At 35.1% G+C, this 22,344-nt stretch overlaps 1 protein-coding gene across 1 annotated transcript; it reads right to left on the bottom strand.

The window, feature by feature from the left end:
* Positions 1-507: 507 nt before the first annotated feature.
* On the bottom strand, positions 508-22,065 carry LOC145601111 (sodium/hydrogen exchanger 8-like). The gene is made up of 23 exons (XM_081657052.1): positions 21,696-22,065; positions 19,689-19,739; positions 19,500-19,591; positions 18,839-18,916; positions 18,494-18,651; positions 18,197-18,298; positions 17,992-18,109; positions 16,705-16,757; positions 16,545-16,610; positions 14,848-14,892; positions 14,064-14,119; positions 12,450-12,634; positions 11,570-11,617; positions 11,335-11,442; positions 9,711-9,948; positions 7,937-8,239; positions 7,043-7,140; positions 6,101-6,232; positions 5,794-6,012; positions 5,510-5,716; positions 3,446-3,710; positions 3,053-3,351; positions 508-1,118 (listed from the first exon to the last, which is right to left on the bottom strand). The coding sequence occupies exons 1-23, from the start codon at positions 21,946-21,948 to the stop codon at positions 807-809; spliced, it is 3,486 nt and encodes a 1,161-aa protein (XP_081513178.1). The 5' UTR covers positions 21,949-22,065; the 3' UTR covers positions 508-806.
* Positions 22,066-22,344: the final 279 nt, after the last annotated feature.

The raw sequence follows: 22,344 nt of genomic DNA, 5'->3' as shown, positions 1-22,344 counted from the left end.
AAAAAAAAAATAATAATAATAAAAATAATAATAATAAAATAAAATAAAAAATGTCATGGATAGTTCTTGTGTATGTACAATATCTTTTGATAAGCGTGGATGGTGTAGAAGTAATAGCATAGTTGACAAGTGAGCTAGATGAAACATGCACTATGAAAGTGCTAGGAGAGATGAGATATTTCATGTGTTTTTCAAGGAATAAGGAAATTTATCCTCGATACTACTTGTATATGCAGGGATGTAAACCAGCAAAATTTCGCTTTCTTAAGGAAAAAAGACTCTTCAAGAGTGAGAGATTGTTGAAGAACCAGAAACATACGAAGTATACTCGTAGAAATAGGTCAGCAACCACAATAATGTGGCGCACCAAAGAAATAAATTACGAAGTAGTGAAGTACTAATATAAAAGTCTTAGCTTCAAGATTGGACTCATCTTTCAAAAACCTCCAATTCCAGTAAAGGGGGAGGAAGCAGATATATGAAATGTATTACTTCCTGCCTATGACATTATTGTAAATTTGTAATTATTAATTACTGTTATTGTATATAACACGGCTTATACAGTTTAGATACATACAAACTTACAAGCCAAAATGGTGGCTTTCTCGAAATTTCTCTTGGATACAGTGGCAGACATTCGCCGGACTACAAACATCCAACAGTTTGTAACCGAGTGAAAACTACCACTCTCTTACCCATGTACATAGGAAACACAAATTACAGAATAAATTTTACAGGATAAATAAGAAGGGAATGAGTGTGATACAGAGGTGGGAAAGACGTGGAAGAGTATGCCAAAAGAGCTCTCAAGGTGCTTGGCGGAAAGAGAGCTTGCTTGGTGAATCGATTCTCACAATAACTTCATCTTCACCACCAGATTCAGAGCTTGAATCATCTACTGCACGACTTGGGTGCCTACTATGTGTTTGAGGAAGAAGCTCTTCTCTCATAACATCTTCTCCAAGTCTCTTCCTAACGGTATTAGATCCTTCTGATTTTACTGAAGTGAGAGGACGTTGTTTCTGGCCAATAGGAACTTGAGGATATGAACGGACATGTGAAGGATTACCCAAGCTATACCCTTGAAAACTAAGCCCTCGCACAGGAACATCTTTTGCCTATAAAATTGTGAAGGATAAAAAAACCAAGGCATCCGTACATAATCCTCTTTCATAAGGGAAAGATAAAAGTAATTGCTTAATAGTTTGTCTCAAAGAACATAAAACATGCAACATCAAAGAGAGCTATGTAAAAACAAAAGAAACCGCGTACATATATATATATTATAAAAAATAAAATAAAATAAAAAAAAAAGGGGAAAAGAATGATATTAAGAAGCATATTAAAACAGTACCAAAGCTAAGGCAAACTTTTAGCCTTTTAGGGCATATGACGAAAAAGAAGGGAGGTTTTTCAATGGCAATACTACTACACAGGAGGAAGTTAACAAAGGCATAATAGCTACTAAAGAAAATTTCTAGGTAACCCCTGTTAAATATGCTTTAAAAAAAAGTATGCTTTGGTCAAATTAATTACTAATATCTGATTTATTTGCTATGTTCAAGTTTTAGTAAGTAAGCCAACATTGTTAGTGGCATTAACAACTACTAGCATGATTTAGTTCGTGGGATATATGGTTCCTATGTTTATAGCACTAAGTACTCCACAATCATTAGTAAGCACTTTCTTCTAATTTCATTTAAGATGAATGCAGTGATATTTCCTCAGTAAATTTCAATATTTTGCTATCTTATTTCCAACAACCCTGAGGTCTAGTAAAATACTCAAATTAACTGTTTTAGCAGACACATGATGTAACATGAGGTTATGTTTTCTCACAAATGACCTCAATGATGATGATGAATTGATGATGGAAGCGTCATTCTTGCTTTTCCTCTCCTCTTCTTCTTGTCGTGTAATTAATTTGATAGTAAAAGATACCTCAATTTTCCTAACCAACTCAAGCAAACATTCCCTCCACTTAAATGACTCACCCTCCTCTCCCTCATTTTTGGAATATATAACTTCACTATACCCATAGGCAACATACAAAGTTCTACACTCAAAATCATACAATTTAAACATATAAATCTGAATACTTCTCTTTTTGCAAGCACTCTAAATACAATCTTAATCTAAACTCGCATGTAAACTCACCGGTCACCACTAGAAAAACAAAACCAAGTGACCAAACGATGACAAGACAAACATTCACTACTTAAGAAGTTAAGAGAACAGATTAGGTAGATTAATAATTCAAAAGAATGTAATAAGGCATGACACAGTGAACATGGAGACAAGTGGAAAGAAAGCACTTTCTTTGAGTGATGGATTAAGAAAAGTAGATGACGCTTATTTTTAGGACGTGAACATCCACCTCTACTTAGCAATGCAGACAGGCAGATATCTGGGTTAAAACCCACACTTGATCCTCTTACAAATGAGGAATTTAGAAAGTGATATTTCGTCCCCACAAAATGTAGTGGCAGCAGTGGGGAAAGGGGGAATTTAGGTGAAAACGACCACAAACTTATCAGCATTTACAAAGCAAGTTTAAATGCTTAAAAAACCTCAACTAACAAGGGTAAAAAGGGAATTCTTCAATAGGGATCCAACAGGACAAAAGGAAAAAATAAAAGAAAATTCCCATTTTGAAAAAAATTAATTGTAAACATTGACATAGGAGGAAAAAAAAAAAAAAAGAGGATATGGCATCACTTTGTACAGAAAAATAATAGAGAGAAAGAGGAGGGAAGAAAATGAGCGTGCCTTCCCCTCCATCATCACTATGGTCAAATTTGGAAAGACATTGTAACCTAACAACTACCATGTATTCGGCAAAGGCAAAGCACAGGGTCAATTTGAGTATTTTGCTTGACTTCAGGGACTATTCAGGGAGTTGAAGTGGATTATTTGAATTCAGTAGATTAATGATATGAAGTAAAAAGCTAAAACAAGAGGCCAGGATTAAGAAGCTCAAATTTCTTTTTTGACTAAAGGCAGCTTAAGAAAATAGTTGGGCTGGAATCTAACAGAACAGATAGAAAATTACCGTGCTGCCGTAGATGCTCAACCGCATAGCTTTGGCTGATAAATTTTGACTATCACCTATTTCTTGGCCGTCTGGTAGATGCTGATGTGACTTGTATTGATTCTCAGGCCAACTCAGAAGACCAGCATGATCCCTAGGATTCAGGGATCTTGAAGACTGATCATGGAGCAATAAGGAGGACTTCCGCCTCAGGAGAGTATTATCAGCTTGTATTGGAACCATGTCAATCAAAAGGACTCTAGCTCTAGTCTCAACATAGTATGAAGCTCCCTGATGTAAAAAGCTGGTTGATTTGTATCCTAAACAAAGAAAAAAGTTAGGCATTGTGTAATTAAAATGAGGAAAAAGTTAAAATCGAAAAAAAAAAAAAAAAAAAAAAAAAAGAGGGCTGACCAGAACCCTCTTGGCTGAGGAAGCTCGAATTTCCTTGTGCAGGCCATAAAGTTGCTGGTGAAGTAATCAGTTCCTCAACATGAGAATGGCTTTTTATAAAGCCTTCTAGTAAAAACCCTATAGAATGTGATGGGACTTCAATAGTTTCACCCCTCAGGTAGGTGTTCAATGTTGACCTCTCAGCTGTGAGCTTCCTCATATCTTGCATTGACATATTTTCAAAAACTCGAGGAAGGAGGACTTTGGCAAGCACAATAACACTTTCCTGAAAATGAGTAACCAGAATGTCATCAAAAGAGTAGTACAAAGAATATCCTGATCTCCCACATTGGCTTAAGCATACAGCAAGACAAGAGATCCTTAACTTTAATCAGTTAAATCCATTTAAAAGTAGATTGCTACAAGAAACCGATGATCCTCTGGAATTTTCTACAAGCGAGAAACTTGACTTTGTTGAAGGAAAACATTCAATTAGAAACTACCTATAGTGATCCCTATACTTCAGTTGCCATACTTGAGAAATTTTCAGAAGATAAATCTTCTAGATAGCTTTTTGGTGCTCTACGCATATTATTCTTTCTTTCCAGCCGATCTACTGCTGAGATAATGTAGCTTACAATGTATGTTACTCGAGCTTGGGTAAAAATGTCCAATTTCGCTATTTTGTAAAAAAAATTCATAATTTTGGCACAAATTGAAGTGTTGTGTCCTACTCATATTGGAGTGCCTAGGATCCAACACATGCAATTAAGGCAAAATAGAGTCTGAGTAACATAGCTTACAACTAAATTCCCTAACATAATTCTTCATATGCAGGATCCACACAAGCCAATGGGTTGAACTGCAGGGTCAGTGAGTTTGTAATGAAAGTTTCTTAGCTAATGTTGAACAAATTACTTAAGGAGTATATCCATGAAGCTTTCTCAAGTCTTGAATAGCAATCAAATAGGAAAGATTGATAAGCAAATATCTATAACATTTCATCATACTTAAATAGACTTTTTAAAACTATATCAAGATAGACTTACAATATACAAAGAAGCTTCTTATAGAACCAGGATATTTGAGAAGTCAAACATTGTGACATTTAACCCACTTAACCACTATTATACTCAGACTGGATTGAAGATGTATACATGATCCTTCAAAGTGAAAGCTACCACCTCAGTCCCTTTTTGTTTGCCCGTTGGGTCACTTTTTTAATCTTTAGTTGGGAGAAATAGATGAGAGAGATAAGTGTTAAGACTAAATAATCAAATCTAGTTTATGCGAGAGAAAAGCCATAGGCCCCCTACAACCAAAGGTAGTATGGAGCAAACTTATAGGGATGGACTAAAGAGAAGATAGAGGAAATCATTAAGGGACAGAGGGAGATCAAAAAGCCACTTAACACTAGCATTAGTATACACATAAACTACCAGGGACAGATAAAATGGCGCCAATCAGAAAAAATCAAGGGGGCATAACGGGGCAAAAATATCATCCCAACTTCTCTCATCCACCAAAAGAGCTCCAAACTCATCATTGGAATGAGCAATAACCAGTCAACATATTTCTTTGGTTATGATCAATACAGTGACCCATGCCAGCAAGCAGAATAGCAGATCAATTAAGAGAGAATAAAACTCACAGCATACTCTTTTTTTTTTTTTTTTTTTTTTTGGTCTTTTAATTTTATTTCATTTATTTTTGGTCTCAAACTATTGATAAAAGTGTAGCCTATTACGAAGCAATATTTTGCAGACAAGAAGACATATATTTGTTCCGCCTGTTTTGTATACAGAAAATTGAGCTTGTGCACTTTATCACTCTAGGGAAGCAGCCACATGATTTGTTTTACATTGGTTATCTGTTTGTATTAGATTGATTTGAAAGAGCCGAAGTAAAACACTTTTAGGTTTCAGATGTAATTATCTAATGTCTCATCCAGATAATCTCAATCTTTGTCTTACTTTATAGCATTATACCAAAATGTACTAAAGTCACACAGATGTAGAAATAACAACTTAGGAAAAAAACAAACACACACACACACACACACACACTAATGTCCTATTAAGATACCTTCCAGAAGAAATGCTCCACTGCAGGATCTGATCCCAGAGCTGCGAGAATCTTCTCAGTTTCGATATAGAAGCAAACTGCAACAGAATCTGTAATCATATCGCAAAGATAAGGCTTTCCGATCAGCACTTCATACAGCCCCAAAGTACTTCCATGGGTGAAAGTTTGATGCAAGGCATGCTTATTCTTCCTAACCTTGCTGGCCCACTACAAGACAAAAGCTCCGTCAAATTTAGATTCTTAAAAATGTCCAAAACTTATCTAAAACATACTTTTTCAATTACCTTCACCACGCCATTTGATATAAGCCAGATCCCATTAGGCTTTCCCCCCTCCTTGTACAGCGTCATACCACGAACTTTAACTTCTTCTTTAGTAGAACCAACCAGCAGATCACGAACACCTGAAGGAAGGGCTCCTAAGAAAGGATGCATGCTGATTAATTCCCCAATCTTTGGAATCTTAACAGTAGGAGGATTACGTACAAGTCTTTTCAAGTCAGTCTGTAAGAAAGAAGTTCTTGTCAAATGGCAAAGAAGCTGTAATCTTTTTATAAATGACACAATGAGCCGAATGAGGTATAAAACATACCTGAACAGCATCATGAAGATGAAGCATCTCTTTCTCTTCCAGTATTCCTGCCTTCTCTAGACTCTCAATATATTCAATTAAATGTTGCAATACAGCATATGTTACTTGCCTTGTCTTTACAACTCGTAAAACCTGAAATTTCCAGACCCAATTGTCAATGCCTTATCTGAGCTAGAGAGTAAAAGATTTCACAAATAGTTTGGTAGGAAATAATAAAAAGGTGATGATGGTAATGCATTTAAGAGTTTTCAATTTTGCAAACAATGTCTCATGTTTATGTCCACGGTAACACTGGTCCACCCCTAAACCTCTGTTTGTTTTGACAGAAAATTTTTCCATTAAAACGGTGTTCCCTTTTTCCATGGTATGGTGATTAAAGGCTTAATAAAAATTTCAGGTAGAAAATGGTTTTCCCATGAGTGGAAAGCATTCTCTGAGGAACACCATATATTCCTCTCTACTCCTGACATTCCTTTCTTCTCTTCCAATCCTTCTTCTCCCTTCCACTCCCATTTTCCTCTTCCTCTAGGTTATTTCATGTAATGTAACAAACATAGGAGAACTATTTTTACAATTGTGTTTTCCCTTCAAGCATCAAAAGTCAAAACATATAGATCCTAAATATCTCTTTTACTTCTTAAAATTTATTACCACTACTAACGAAGTAATGGTTGGTGATGCATTTTTATGAAGAACTTTAGGGATAGAGTTGCAGTATGACAGACAGTGAAGAGAATTTTCCACCAATATTTAATGTAAAATAATTATCATAACAATTGGTACTCTCTACCATACCAGCTGTGAGGTAGTAAAATAATTTAGTCAATTAGATGAACGAGGTAGACAATCTAGACATCGATAATAAAAAAAAAAAAATTAAAAAAAAAAGGGTGAAGCTAGTAATAAATATACGAATAACAAAAAAAAAGGGCACAACATAACCTCAGGAAAGGTAGTGCGGACATCTTCCAAAAATTTTCTTGCTTCTTCTCCTTCTGTCTCACTTTCAGTGATGACAGCAGAAGATATCTCACTGTCACCTGTATCAGAATTGGACCATTAGACAAAAGAGTAGCCATGAAGGCTGTAAATACATGAATGACAAATTTCTACATGCACTTTTTCTAGATTTGTGACTTCAAGAATAGATTTCAACAAGTGCTTTCACCAAAAGAGCATAAATTATTTAGAGCCCACATAGGTCAAAATTATTAGGGAATCACATAAAAAGCTGCATGTCACCCATATTCATCTACAGAAATGGCTAAATAGCTAGATGATTTATTCTTTATATACTAATTATGTGATATCACCACAACTGGTTTGCTAGTCTTCATATCCTTCCCTAATCTCATTCCATAGATCAATATCACACTGGGAGAACAGGAAAAAGTTAAAAGAGAAGAAAACTAGCAGCATTATTTATAGTGATATCTGCCCTTTTCTACTAATTAGGTTGGTCTAGTTGTTTTCCTCTCAGAAATTCAACTTCCCTGAAGGTAACATTATAATGACCTGTCATAAAGACTTCACCATAAGATCCCTGATATACTACCTTGTTTAGCATGACAGGTTCGGAGAAAGATGGGAAGAGGAGGAGGGGGGTGGAGGGCATAGAAAACGTATGGTTTTCTTTGGGAAGGACAGAAAATAAATCAAATAAAAATAATTACAAAGATCATATGCAGCCAAGAGCCATAAACTTCAGCTACCCATCACGGCAAGAGTAAAGGTATCTATACAGCTCTTGCAAAATATAATACAAGTTATTGAAAACAAGAGAAAACTATGAATGGCTTAGAAGATGAAAGATCTACTTTTATTAGGTACACTCACCAATGAAATCATGCAGCTGGCCACGAGCAGTTCTATGAGCCCGTAAAAATGCAGCGCATATGTAACATGCAGATTCTAATCTTTCAACTGTGAAAAAAGTAACCAGTTTTTTTGGATAGATGCCTCCTTGAAGAAGCCGGTAGTATTTAGGAAAGTGAACACTATTTTTTAACCCTTTCCAATCACATAATGGCTCATGATCCACTGCATCAAGTGCTTCATCAACTGACTGCATTAATACATTTGCAGTACTTTGTGTTATCCTCCCTTCATCAAGCATTACCCAGTAAGCAGATTGAACACCTGATTTTGCAAAATGTCATAGTCTAGTCACAAATGGTGATATCCAAACAGGAAGCAAGTAGCAAAGTCAGATATAACAGATATCATGATGTATGCATACATACATCACACGTCTGGTGATCTTACTGTTCTACACAATGTGTGTTAGTCTGTATTAGCAACATGCAGGGTTTACGCACTAATCAAGATCTTTATACTGGAGCTCTTTTTCTATTATTTCTGTGACTAAAATGACACTCAATATTCAAGAAACAAACCATCATCCAAAGAGCACCCTCTTAAATTTGATAATAAATTCACTGCCAGAAAGAAAATTCTTCCAACTTGGACAACATGACTAACATCAGTAAGTAGAAATTTCACAGTCATGTACAAGATTGCCAATTTACCATTACAGAAGATATAAGAAAGTTCATGTAGCACATCATGACATAAACATAGACAACCTGCAGATTTACTTAGGCTAAGTGGCTAATAGCAAAGATATAACGGAAAGGGCTCATTGGAGCAATATTTTAAAGCAACATGAAGAAAACAGCATAATAACACAGATACTGGAGAATCTTAAGTAGCCATGCTTTGTCAGTCAAGAGCTAACCAATTTAATGGTCAAGCTTCATTCAGGAAATTAACCTAGTCTTGATTACAATACTCACGTCATCTCCAGAGAAGTGAACCTCTTAAAAATAACAGTGACAAATTCTCATTCCAGATTAGATACCAGATTAGATAAGGGAAACATCAATAGATGCACCAGTACAGGTTCAGTTCAATAAAATGTGTCAGAATTAGATTTTTTTCATCCCCCTTAGTTGGTCTGTATGTAACACCCCCGAAATTCAAACCATATATTTGGGTTAGAATGTAAATTTACAATTACGACCACTTAGATAATAGTTTGAACATTTGTTGGTTTCAGTTTATTAGTTTGATTTGTTTTTAGTTTCATCAGAGAATAAATGTAGCACTTGTAGCAGTAACAATCCCAAGTTTTGAATGTTGATTTTCAAAACTTGTGGCCTTTATTTTTAAAAAAAATGGTAAAGGAAGTTATAATATATTCTTTTAGTAGAGTAACTACAATCAATTTCAAATACTAATAATCCACCATAACAATTTCTTTTCTTTTTCAGGATAAAACTTCTAACTAGTAAGACTTAATTTGAGATGAAGGCCAGCATAATTGCTACTACCTCCGTTTCATATTTTTTGCAACTTTCGCCAAAAATGGATGCTACACATTATTTGCAACTAATTTTTCTTTCCTTTTTAGGTTGTCATTTCTCTCTTTCTCTCTCCTCATCACATGCATTCTTAATTTTCTCTCTCTATCTTACACTCACAAACAAATTTTGCCTAAGAGTCCGTGCACTCTTCAAAGTTGCAAAAAATGTGAAACAGAGGTAGTAAAATAATACAAGTTGGCAGAAACCATATCATAAAAGATAAAGAGTTTAGAAACATTAAGTACCATTTAAGAGCCGTACACGCATATCTTTCAAGTTCATTGGATCCAAAAATCCATTGTCGGAAGTATCAGAAGCATCATGAGGGTGGATGCGATCCCCACTAATGCTGTTTAAGCTCTTAATATATCGTTTGACAGTGGGCCAATCAGCAGGTCCCAGTTCTTCATCTTCACCAAGATCCCCAAATGCCTCTAATGCTTTCTTTTCCATTTCGTATTTTGTAAATTCCAATATGCGTCTCTTGAAAAAGAATAATACTAGTACATTATAAATGATGGAATTAATACCACCATTAAAGTGAAAAGTACCATAATAGCACTAACAGTAATATAATAGGACGAGGAAAAAAAATAGATACATAAATATAGAAACAAGAAGCCACAAATAGTAGCATAATAAAGTTACATTTGGTATCTGAACATCTTCTACAGACATAAAGGTTCAAGAAGATAAAAATGTTCAATACTAAGGGATCCTGAATCCTTTTATTTACCCACTTAAATCAAAACGCCCAAAAATATATCAAAACAGTACGGTAAACTCTATGGCAAAGAGATTATCAAAAAGGCTAAAATTCCAAGATGGGCATGACATTATGTTAAAGAATAAACTCAACTGCTTTATAAGTGGTTTCTAAAGTAGTGAGAAAAAGAAAATACACTAAAGTATTCAGAAAAGGTAAGTGGAAGAACCAAAGAACTGACAACAGAGAGGAATAAGGGATCCATTTATTCCAATTTCATATTATGTTCTGAAGGTACTGGAATGCATTGGCCAATTCACAGCAGCTAGCACATAGTTCAATAGCAATTACGCAGATTCTGAGAGGCTTAATTTGTTTTCTTTCTTAGCTGGAGGACATGATTCGATTAAGACGAATTCTTCCATCAGATAGGATACACATTTGATTGATTCAAACCAACTTATATACTCTAAATCACAGGAAATCGTCTGGAAAAGTGCAAAACTAAGCTATCTAGAGGCAGTTGCAGTTGGCATCTGATAAACAGGCCTGGGCCACACCCGTCACAAGTGTCCACTTTATACGACCAAGGAGATTCCACTTCAAAAACATATGGCAATGAGGGGAGTAGCCCTTTACCCTTATAAATTAGACACAACTTTCTTGTTTCTTCAATGTGGGATACACTTCCCAACACTTTTACACTCTTTAGATGTGGAACAACACTTTCACTTACATGAGGGTTTGCTCATGGGCTCAACAGCATCAATGTGCTTCCATAGTATTTTAGCAATCAGTATTTGCTATATTCTTCTACAAATTTTATTAGTTTGTCAAACTTTTTATATCTTATGAGACAGAAACTCCTTAAATTTCATAGCTAGGCGCAAAAAGGAGTATGTTAAATTGGAAACAATCACCAGAAACTAAATTGCATGCTTATGAAAGGACCACTCCCTAAAAAAATAAGAAACCGGTCATGGCTTATGGATGCATAAATTGTAACAGTTATAAGGCTATAGTAAAGGACTTTTTGGACCAATAAGAATGTGACTGAATCACACTACCACACCACAGAGTTTCTCACAGTTATCTGACGCTCTGATCATCAGACATGGAAGCCATTTAATAATTGATGCACCGAATCAACTAAGTAAGATTACCTTTGCTTTTGATAACTTGTCCATCCCTAAAAACCGCAAGACAAATTGTGTGGTTGATCCATTTATGATTAGCGTCAAGAATACAATTCCGCCAGTAAAAAAAACAAACTGCATCCACATTTCAAAACAATAAGCACTAAGAAGACTAAGAACACATATAAATCTTTGTTCCATAGAATACACAGGATCCTCTATTGCATTATATGTATATCATCTTGGTTTATCAGGTTCATACCAGTGTTCCAGTCTGCGTACTGAGATAAGCTGGGTCGCCACTAGAACGCTGAAACATCAAATAATTCGCAATCAGTAAAGGAGAGCAAAATTCATGCACAGGCACACAGATAACACACACAGACAGTCACAAAAAGGGTAGAGTAGGACAGATAAAATAAAGAAGAGGGAAAAATGGGAATTTTACATCAATAATATATTACGATGCAGTGCACTCTAAACAAATACCTCACATTATCATCATCCAGAATAACACTGACGGTAATGCAATTGATAAAGTCCACCACTATGGTTAACCTTATTACAATCATTGCTAGTACAGAGAACACAAAGCACCCAAAAAAAATCTCAATAAAGGTGATCAATCCACATATTTACTTTTACATTATTTAAGTAATTTCTTTTAATAAAGGTAATTAATCAAATATATAAAGTAATACAACTATAGTCAACTTTCCTCAACTCAAAAAAAAAAAAAAAAAAAAAAAAAAAAAAAAAAAAAAAAAAAATTTTAAAAAAAAAAAACCATAATCAACGCAATATAGAAAAAATTCAAAAGCATCATGGTGACAGAATATAATGATGTAACAAGACTTTCTATGCGATCCAAAACACCCAAGGTTCCGCAATATAAAGTAAAGTAGTTTCCGGTGGGCACTGTATTCTTTTATTTCCGCACAAAATGCATCACATTTTTTTGACTATTCTATGCCAAATATTAGCTACTTAAAACAAACATCAAGCAGAATTACCATTACACATTTTACTTAACAAACACAGATCTAAAAGCCAGCTTCTACAAACAAAAAGATCTGAAAAAAGCAGAGTGCAGACATCAAGCATAACAAACTGAACAGAAACGTAAAAACTGCTTAATTTACCTTTACAGATAGTGAAAGAGACAATGCTACAGCTCCCCGCAACCCTGCCCATACTAAAATCATAGCTTCTTTCCATTCCATACCATAGCCAAAATAGCATAGAAATGGGTACAAAACTCCAACAACCACTCCCCGAGCAACTAGGACGTATACATAAAGAAGGATCAGATAGCCCCATGCAGTACCTGAAGAGAAATAAACTGTTAGAAATGAAAATAGGGTAGACAGAAGAAATATGTTGCAAGGCAAAACCATACATGTCTCATAATTTGAGGGCCACTAGGTCTATATTATTACTTTCTACTACAATGTCAACCTGAATTCGGTGTACGACATTTTCCTATTAGGATTAAAGGTACATAATATCACCTTTATATCAATAAATAACCCACAAATAGAAATTCCCCTGCACTGTGTAACAGAAATTTAATCTGGGCCAAACAGGATCCAAATACCCTTCGGTCCCAAATATACAACCAGACAGGAACCTGGCTTCAAGCACACAGCATTGCAAAAGACACCCAAGGTATGCCAATAAAAGTGACTCATCAAGAACTTTTTGGATCATATGCCTACAGAAGAAAATGAACTGTCACTTTTAAAAAACAGTCTTTTACAAATGAGCAAATGCCCATGAATATAACCCACAATGTATCAGGGATGAGTAATACAATCTAAGACAAGAAAAGTACCAAATTCCCTGTTTGTCCCAAAGATACAACCATTGTTCTCTGGCCTCAAGTATTAATCAATCAATCTTAACCAGCAAAACTATTGGAGATGCTCCACAACATTGTGAATAAGTCCACTAGTCCAATTTGCATCAGTAGGAGATATAGCTCTACTAAATTTATAGGTATATCTATCATTGATGTTGCTTTATTACAACAGAATGTATTGCATATTGGAGTTGCTGACAAAAGGGTCACTAGAAAATTTTCACATAGATTCCTCTCTTAAATTCTTTTAGAAGGTCAATGGTAGAGATAATTTTCCATATATACTGCAAAATTATAGCTTCACCCACTTCCCTACTCATTAAAATTACTCCTATGATGAAAATACCAAGAAGTTTTGTGGCCCTCAATCAAAAATTATATTTGGGACATACAATGAATGAGGTTGTCAGCCAGAATGTTAACAGAATTCTCTCAACTCACAACTCAATCTGAAACAAAGCTTATCTTGTCTACGAGCTAATACAAGTCATGAGAGGCATAGATGGGGCAGTTTAGTAACTCCCCCCCCCCCCCGGATCTGCAAGGCTGTGGAATCAAGTCCTTACGAGTTAAGGATGAGCCAGTGAGGTAAAATTAAATACAGTGGCCTTTGGGGGATGTATAGATGGAACAAAGGGGGCCAATATTACACCTCCTTCCCCCTCCCCCACCCCCCCCCCCCCCCCCCCGACCACACACACACAAAGAGAAAAATATTTACCATAAGTTATAGATTGAAGGAACAAGTTCTAGGAAATGAATTCTTAGAGGGCAAGCAATGTGTGTGTATTGACCTACATGCATTTCACCCATTTTGTTATGATTAAAATTCTTAGTCCGTTCACATCTTTCATTGATATATAATTTGATACAAGTTTAGATACTGAAGCATTACCATGGTTTTCAAAGATGTTATCACTGCTAAGAACACCTTGTGCTATGACAGCTCCGCTGTAAATCCATAAGAAATCGAAATAGATGACAAGCATGCCAAGTAAAAAATAAAAATAAAATTAACAAATAGTACAAATAATCAGAGACAAAAGTTACATATTTAATCCAATTTCTTTGAATCTCCCCAAGTGAGTAACTCTTTAAAACTACAGCCACCATATCTATAATGAAACATGTTCCATAGCAATAAAGAAGACATATGAACTTCTGGAAAGACCCTTGAATTCCACAACAGTAAAGTAATACACAACACTATTCGAACACTTTCAAAATAGGGCACCTGAAAAGGCTCAAATAATTAGTTTACGCATTTAACTGACTTTCAGACTGATAGAAGCCAATGGCAAAAAACCTATCTATAGGACTCCATACTACCTGAATACCTAATGCTAGATAACCAAATAAAGCTAGAAAATTCTTTTCCCACTTTCCTAAATGCAATCAACTGGGAAATAGGTGAACTATGAAATACTTAAAAAAAAAAAAAAAGGTAATGAAACATCCACCCAATTTACACATTCTGCAGTAAATAAAACCATGCCACAGATTATTGTATCACACACAAAGACCACCCCATGACCCATGCTCTTAATAATCTAAACTTGATTCCTGTACTCCATACTTATCTGAATATTATAATGGAGTTTGGCATGCAATCCCAACATTCCTTATCCTCTTTACTAAGCATGCCAAACATAAGATTTTCCAAAGATGCAAATAATTACCTCAAGATAAAGATCAGCGTATTGGCTATGTATGCCACCATCTCCCTGCATTGACAAGCATTACGCTTATATGTTAGGATAAATGCGGAAGGCAGGATAAGCACATAGTTCAAACAAGCAGAAAGCAAAGCTTCTGGCTTAATGTAGGAAAAAAAAAAAAAAAAGAAAGAAAGAAAACAGAAGTCCGGCAATGACTATAGGCAATCTCTTTAGCCAGGCAAGTCAACACACAGATTCCATATGTTTACGAATGGCTAACTTGGTAACTAATAATTGTTACTCATTTTAATCTACCAGCATGTTTACTTCAAAACAAAAACAAAAAATCTCCTAGTAAGAATTAGTAAATATAGAAGCTTGTTTTATGTATGTGCATATTAAACTCTTTCACATATGGTGCATGAAGTTTAATATCAGAAACTTTGGCAACCTTGTCCACCATCAACAAAAGTGAACAAAGATCCAACTGTAGAAGCATTCAAACTGTGAACCTCCCCCCTCCCCCAACCCAATTCTCGCCTAAAAATGGAGAGAAAGAAAATCAGATCTACTTTTGAAACTTCCTCAATTTGTTCTTTTATCCTAATTTCATAATTCCAATTTTGTTGAGGATTGGGGACCCCTATGTTACCCAAGGGCAATCAATTATTCCATAGATGTCAATTATAAGAAAATGCTCACTTTATCACCAAAACAGTATAAAAATGAAATAAATTATCAGAATTCTTTCCTATGACTCCAACATAGAAAAAGGAGTACATCAGTGACAATTCCTCTCTAAAACATCAAATACAATAATCATTACAAGGATTAAGCACATGCTGCATATAACATATACACTTGATTAAGCAGTAACATGAATAAAAAAAGCTTTTATTTCAGCAAAAGAAATTTTCAGATCAGCAACTAGTACAGGACCTTAGCAAGGATGAACAGATAATTAACCACTATACATATACCATTCTCTAAAGTTCAATTAACTTACTGTAGACTCTTAATTCTAGAGTTTGAGAAAAGCGAGTAGACATGAGAAAAAGATATGTAAAGCAAGAGAGAGATGGACTGATGGAGTAAAAGGCGGGTGGGTGAGAGAAAATGCTGGATAAAGTAAGAGATAGTTGGAGGAAAGGTGTAAATAGTGTGGGGTGAGGTAGTAAAAGGGATTTCCAAATAAATGAAGAAAAGTAAAACTAGGTCCAATATTTTCTAACACCCCAATATAGAAAGTGTTCAAAAACGAGGATATGTACTCCTTCTAAATTACCGAAAGTGTGACTCACTTTATAAAAATTCATTTTTGATAACCCCCTTTTACTATCTTAACCCGCTATCTACACCTCTTCACTCAGTTGCTCTTACTTCATCCACCTTTTTCTTACACCCATTCACTTTTTACCAACTCTTCCAGAAACAAGAGTCCAACTTTCGAGAATCGAGGGAGTATAAGTAGACGCAAAGGCAAAATTAATTGCAAAGACTACTCATTAAAAAGTAATGATAATAAAAATAAATAATAGTACCAAGAATAGAGCAAAGGAAAAAGAAAGATAATGGATATAGAATGAAGGCGCGTGAGTGTGCTAAACAGAGAGTAGCACATATAGTAGATCAGATTAGATAAAGCCCACGCAAAAAGTTTCAAACTCTAATCTAAAACGCCAAAAAATCCCATCAAAATAAGATGGTAAAATACATACCAAAAATGATGCAAACTCTGTTGACTTTCACCTTTAAATGCTGTCCTAGCAGCTGCTGCATAAAACCTGCCAATCAATTGGATATAATATAGATATTTTCTATACTGCAAAACAATTAAATAAGTAAATAAATAAACAGTTCAATCAAGACTACACTTACATTCCTAAAGTCATCACGGTCAAGACACCAGACACATCAGCACCCTCTTGAGCCTATCACATAACAAAACATATACGGATACATCAGATGGTTAAATGATGGGAAGTATGCTAGCCTGAGTCAGAACAAAATCTACATGGAAATTACAGGATTTGTTATTATATTTAATTGGTGACTTGAAAAAAAAGGGGGAGGGGGGGTCAATTTTTACCATAGCAGCCATGGCACTGTTTTTCACCCTTTAATGTTTTGAGAGCCCCTTCTACTAGAATTACAAAGATTAGGAAATTTTATAAGTACCTTCTGAGGGTAACTACCTTATACTCTACAATACATAGTATGTTTTTGGTTGTAGAATGGTACCAAATCTCAGATGTGACAAGTTGACCAATATTTTAGCGCTGACCACTATCCTACTTATTTTTTGATCTTCTTCATTATCCCTCATTATCCCTCTCTTCTTAATTCTTATTTGCGTCCCCTCTGACCCAGCTCCACCGCCTCTGGCATTTCTCTTCCTAGTTGAACACATCAGCCAAATATCACATTACCATCCAACACTCAACATCTATGCAGGGCAAGTCCAGCCAATTTAACTTTTGGTGAAGTATCGTCATTTCTTAAATAGAGTAGCATGTTTAAATATCTAAAAAATGTCAAATACAAATCTACTAATTGGAAATAATAAGGAATTAAACTGGAGGATGAGGAGACATATGACTTGACATCTACGGTGCCCATTTTCAAGAGAGAAAAGGTCAAGGAAGGTAGTGAGGAGGATCAGATAATTTGTATTCTTTCAATTGCATATAGTAGACATGATGGCTTCATGGTGATATAGGGACTAAGTAGAGATGATCAAAGGGGAAGGGGATAAGAGAGTAAAAAAACAAGAAAAAAAAATCTCATCACCAGCACATGACTGGTCAATGCCAGAGTTCAGGTCAACCCACAGGAAACAAAGATTCGGTATCCTCTTACATTAGAAGGCAGTTTCCATACAAAATCAAAAGTTAGATTCTTAATTTTCTCCGGGTAATTTAAATAAATTTTTAAAAAAAAATACTCGCCTTTATAGGGAGCGTTATGATAAATTTTTCCCTCTAAATATATACTGATAAAACTTATTGAGTCCAACTAACCATATCACCTAGAAAAATCAGCAAATTAAACTAAACACTGTGCACCCATAATTTCCAAAATATTGATAAAATAACAGCAACTTACAGAAAGGTACTTAACAAATAGCATAAAAGATTTAAAGTCCATTCAGAAATAGCAACTTACAGTAAAATAGGCAACATAGCTCACAGCAAGGGTCAAAGTAATCTCTATTACAGTGTCATTGAAAATAAAACCGAGCCACAACACTGATGCTATTCCAAATGCGATTCCGAATCCCACACTGTCACGGAGAAAGTAAACATTGATAGTAAAAAATGATCTTTCATCATAAGCTATGAAAAGATGTAATTAAAAAAATGCAACTTACGCTCCAAATGTAACTTGAACCAAATATTTAAGAATTGATGCCCAATTGAAGGTTCGACCAAGGATCATTTTTAAGAACAGTTGATAAACCACAATTGCAGTCCTGAAAATGGATACCAAGAAGTTCTTTTAATTTACAGATATCTGTAATCACTGTAAGCATTCAACCACTAATTTACAAAAATAAAATAAAATAAGATAGTTGACTTTAAACTGATATCACACAATGGTTCTAACAAAGCATATATATTCTGCCAATAGAAACATAGAATACAAAATCAAGGAATTGAGATCACACCCATCATTCATCAAGGATTCCCCCTCTATTATAGTACTCAATTTTTTGCTTGCCCCAAGTTCTTTCAAGAGAGCTACAACAGCTACAGGATCAGTTGCACTTAGAAGTCCACCAAGCAACAATGATGTCTTCCAGCTCCAGTCATAAGGAAATGAAAGCTGCAACAAACCACATGCAGCTCAAATGTTATTCAAGTACAAAAGTTTGCATACAGCACAATGTGCAGCATTGAATTGTGGATGACACACAACTTTGTCAACTATAACCTACTTATACACATACAACTTAAGGTCAAAATTAGCAAGAGTAACAAAAATCATAATCTGCCCAGTATCAGTTTCTTACCTTTAGTGCTGCTCCAAGACAAAAGGTTGATATCAGAACACCTGGTCCAGCAAGCAGAATCATTTGAGCTGCACATCTCTACACAGAAAGTGTAGGAGTATGGAGAACGCAAACTTCAAGAATTTCCATAAACAAATGACTAAATACAACAACTTCACAAAATTTATGAGAGAAATAAAAGCAAAATTTATTGAACCCTTATAAAAACATGTATTGATTAGTAAATGAGAACTAGCCTATATCAGTAACATATGTGTAATAAAAAGTAAACAAAAAAAAAGATGGTTGCAACTTGCTACAGGCACACTATTTGCCGTTTCTTCATATGGCACAAGAAAAGAAATCAATAAAAGAACAAAAACCAATTATGAAAATATATGTACAAAGATGCTTGTCTCTCTCAGAAAAATTTATGGCACCTCCCCACTAAAGCAATTCAGACAATAAATAATTCATCAGATTTAGAGACTGTCATCAAACATTCAAGGGTCTTCAGCAGGGTATACAATTGAAAGTAACCATGTAAGACTAATCCCCTTCTAAGTTGTAACATAAACAAGATTTTACCAACAGAAAAGAAACTAATGCAAATATGCAAAGTTCTACACATATAGAAATCTCTAATTAAATATGTTGTATATCGGAAAGTGGGTAAGCGAACCTTTATTTGGTGAATTTCCATTGAAAAGGAACTTTCAAACAGAAGGGCAGGGAGAAATACAGCCAAAAGGAGCTCTGGATCAATATTTTCCCCTGTGACGTAATAACATCGGCATCAAATTTCAATAGTCTGATACATAATCAAGATCCACCAGAGAAAATGATAAAATGAACAATAGGAGGGACTTACAAATGCGGATACCATCCCCAAACCTTCCCAAACCATGCTTTGTACCATATTCTGCACAAAAACCAACATTTGATATGGAAATGTTCTGTTACATAATTACAGCAGGCAAAGGACTAAAATAATTGCTTGAAACACCTACACTTGTGATCACTTCATCAAAATCTACAAAAAGCATAAGGCCACTAAAGATTCACAGTTTCATACACATACATATAAATACATCAGGAAGAGAATAGAAAGAGGACAGTGCAGCATATTGAAGCAAAAGAAAGGGTCTAAATGACTTACAGCAGTACAACAATAAGTATAGAGCTGCACATCTAAGTGAAACACACAAAAGTGGACGCACACTCATGCAGAGAGAGAGAGAGAGAGAGAAAGAGCTTCCCAGCTCAGTAAAGCACACACTTAAGCACAAGCAAAGTGAGTTAGAGAGACACTAAAAATATGAACATGCCAAACACATGCATATGCAGACACAATTGTGGTGTCAACACTAACAGACGCATAATACGAGACAAAACCCGGGCAAAAAAAAGTTAAATTACGCAAATGTCAACTTCTTACAAAATGTAATTAGAGGACTGAAATTTGTGAATGCCATTAGATACCCCATGACAAAAAAGCATTTACCCTACAAGCAAATGTGCAAGAGTGCTTCAAAAGAAAGAAAACGTAAAGAACATTACATAACATAGGGAGTACTATTACCAAACATTGCCAATCAACAGATTGACGGTCCCAATAAGCTCTTGTTTCCCTAAATCATTGATATACCAGCATACGAAATCTCAAATACCCCACATTCCTAAACTTGTGATTTACTATCACTACTTTTGATTTTCTCTAACGTTGACCAATACTACAAATTCGCTTCCCATAACCAACAAAATGCATATTAACATGATTAGATTCACCATCCAATATTCAAATATCAACAATTCCAAAATATTTTGACCATCCACACAAACCATATTTGTCAGAACCAGTCTCTTACAAATACAGTCCCATTTTATCATTTCTTCAAATGTAGACACAATCACAGTAGCTCTTTTATTTCACCTTTTCGGTTTGAGTAACTTTCTTAGAATTGCCAAAAGGGACCGAAATATATTTGGCCAACAATAACAAGAATGACGCGGCTGGAAAGCAATTTTGGGCTGGAATTAACATCCTCACTTTACTTCACTTTCACCTTACCCGTTTTCTCTCTGTCTCTCCAGTGACAGCACATCAACAGTTGGACAACACACCACCCTTAAATCAAGCACAATCTTTGGCCATGGGGAAGCATTTGCGAGAAAAAACCCAAATAATAGTATGTGTTACGACTTATGAGATGAAAATGTACAATAAATTTATCATGGATTCGGAAATACAAAGTTATTTGCTTGATCAGAGATGGTGTTGATTCGCTGATAGAAGTTCACATTGATCTAGTGGTACTATATTGTATATTAACTGTCCAGACTCCAAATACGGAGGGAGTACTATATTTATATCAATCCGGACTCTTATATCTGCTCATGGATATTATAAAGTCATTGACCAATGTAAGAATCCACATTTTGAAAACTAACAATAATAAATTCCCTTTTTCCGTTTCCGTGCAACCTAATCGTCAAGCAGCAATTCTCATCCAATTTTGAATTTATAACATTAAACTTAAAACGATCAAACATAAACATCCAAAATAAAAATTCAACAATAAATCAGAGAATTTAGCATAACAGCCGCTGAAAAGGACTGAGAAGATTCAAATTTCTCAAAAAAAACTAATTAACAAAAAATTAAGATATTTTTATGCAATTCACAATTTACAACTTGTTCAACTCAAATCAATATGATCAGATTATAATCATAATCATACAGTAAAAATTCATTTCCACCTATAGAAATCAACTAATTAATCAAAACAGCATAATCTGAAAATCCAAAAGTAATAATTCAACTAAAAACTCGAAAAAAAAAAATCACATCAATCAATTAAAAGTACGAAAGACGTACCTAAAGAACCAAGGCCAATACCAATGATGAGCAAAGCGACAGTATAAGGAACGCGAGTACCTCGAAGAAAGTGACGACAACCAATCCCTAGAATCAAACTCACGCCGAAGAAGATAACGGCGTCAGTTGGAGTAGACTCCGACTCTTCCGCCATAGCAGAACCAGAAATGGTGGAATTCGTTGGGATGGTAGTTTCGGTTCCGACTTCCGCTAACGTTAACGGAAACGGAACCGCAATTCGGTATGCAGCCATAGCCGATGTGCCGCAATGGCGGAATTATATTGCTGAGAACAATTGAAATGGAAATTGAAGTGGAGACTGGAGATTGAGTGAGGAGAGAGAAAATGAAAGTCAACAAGATTTTGAGTGATTACAGTAGTGATTATTGTTAAGTACCAGGTATTATGTTTTTTTGTGAATTTTGTCAATAAATTATTGTGGGTCGTTTTCTAGTGTTGGTCATTTGTTGAGGAAAAGACAAAGTAGATGAAATGATGTGGTAGTTGGTATACACTACACCCTAGTGTAGGTACCACAACCTACACCCCCATCAAAACACATCGTTCCACATGTTTCCCCTACCCCCACAAAATAGTAACTGCTCCCACTCACATATATATATATATTAAAAAAAAAAAAATCAATTTC

Source organism: Chenopodium album, chromosome 21 (assembly GCF_948465745.1).
Source record: "Chenopodium album chromosome 21, dcCheAlbu1.1, whole genome shotgun sequence".
NCBI classification, from domain to species: domain Eukaryota; kingdom Viridiplantae; phylum Streptophyta; class Magnoliopsida; order Caryophyllales; family Amaranthaceae; genus Chenopodium; species Chenopodium album.
Note: the sequence above shows the minus strand (reverse complement) of the source record. Positions and strands in the feature narration are given on the sequence as shown.

Excerpts from the sequence above, each read along its gene's own strand:
- LOC145601111 (XM_081657052.1), bottom strand. The coding sequence starts at position 21,948 with ATGGCTGCATACCGAATTGCGGTTCCGTTTCCGTTAACGTTAGCGGAA. Across the intron at positions 3,711-5,509 it reads TGGAGCATTTCTTCTGGAAG|GAAAGTGTTATTGTGCTTGC; the intron begins GTATCTTAATAG and ends ACTCATTTTCAG. Across the intron at positions 3,352-3,445 it reads CCTCAGCCAAGAGGGTTCTG|GATACAAATCAACCAGCTTT; the intron begins GTCAGCCCTCTT and ends TTCTTTGTTTAG.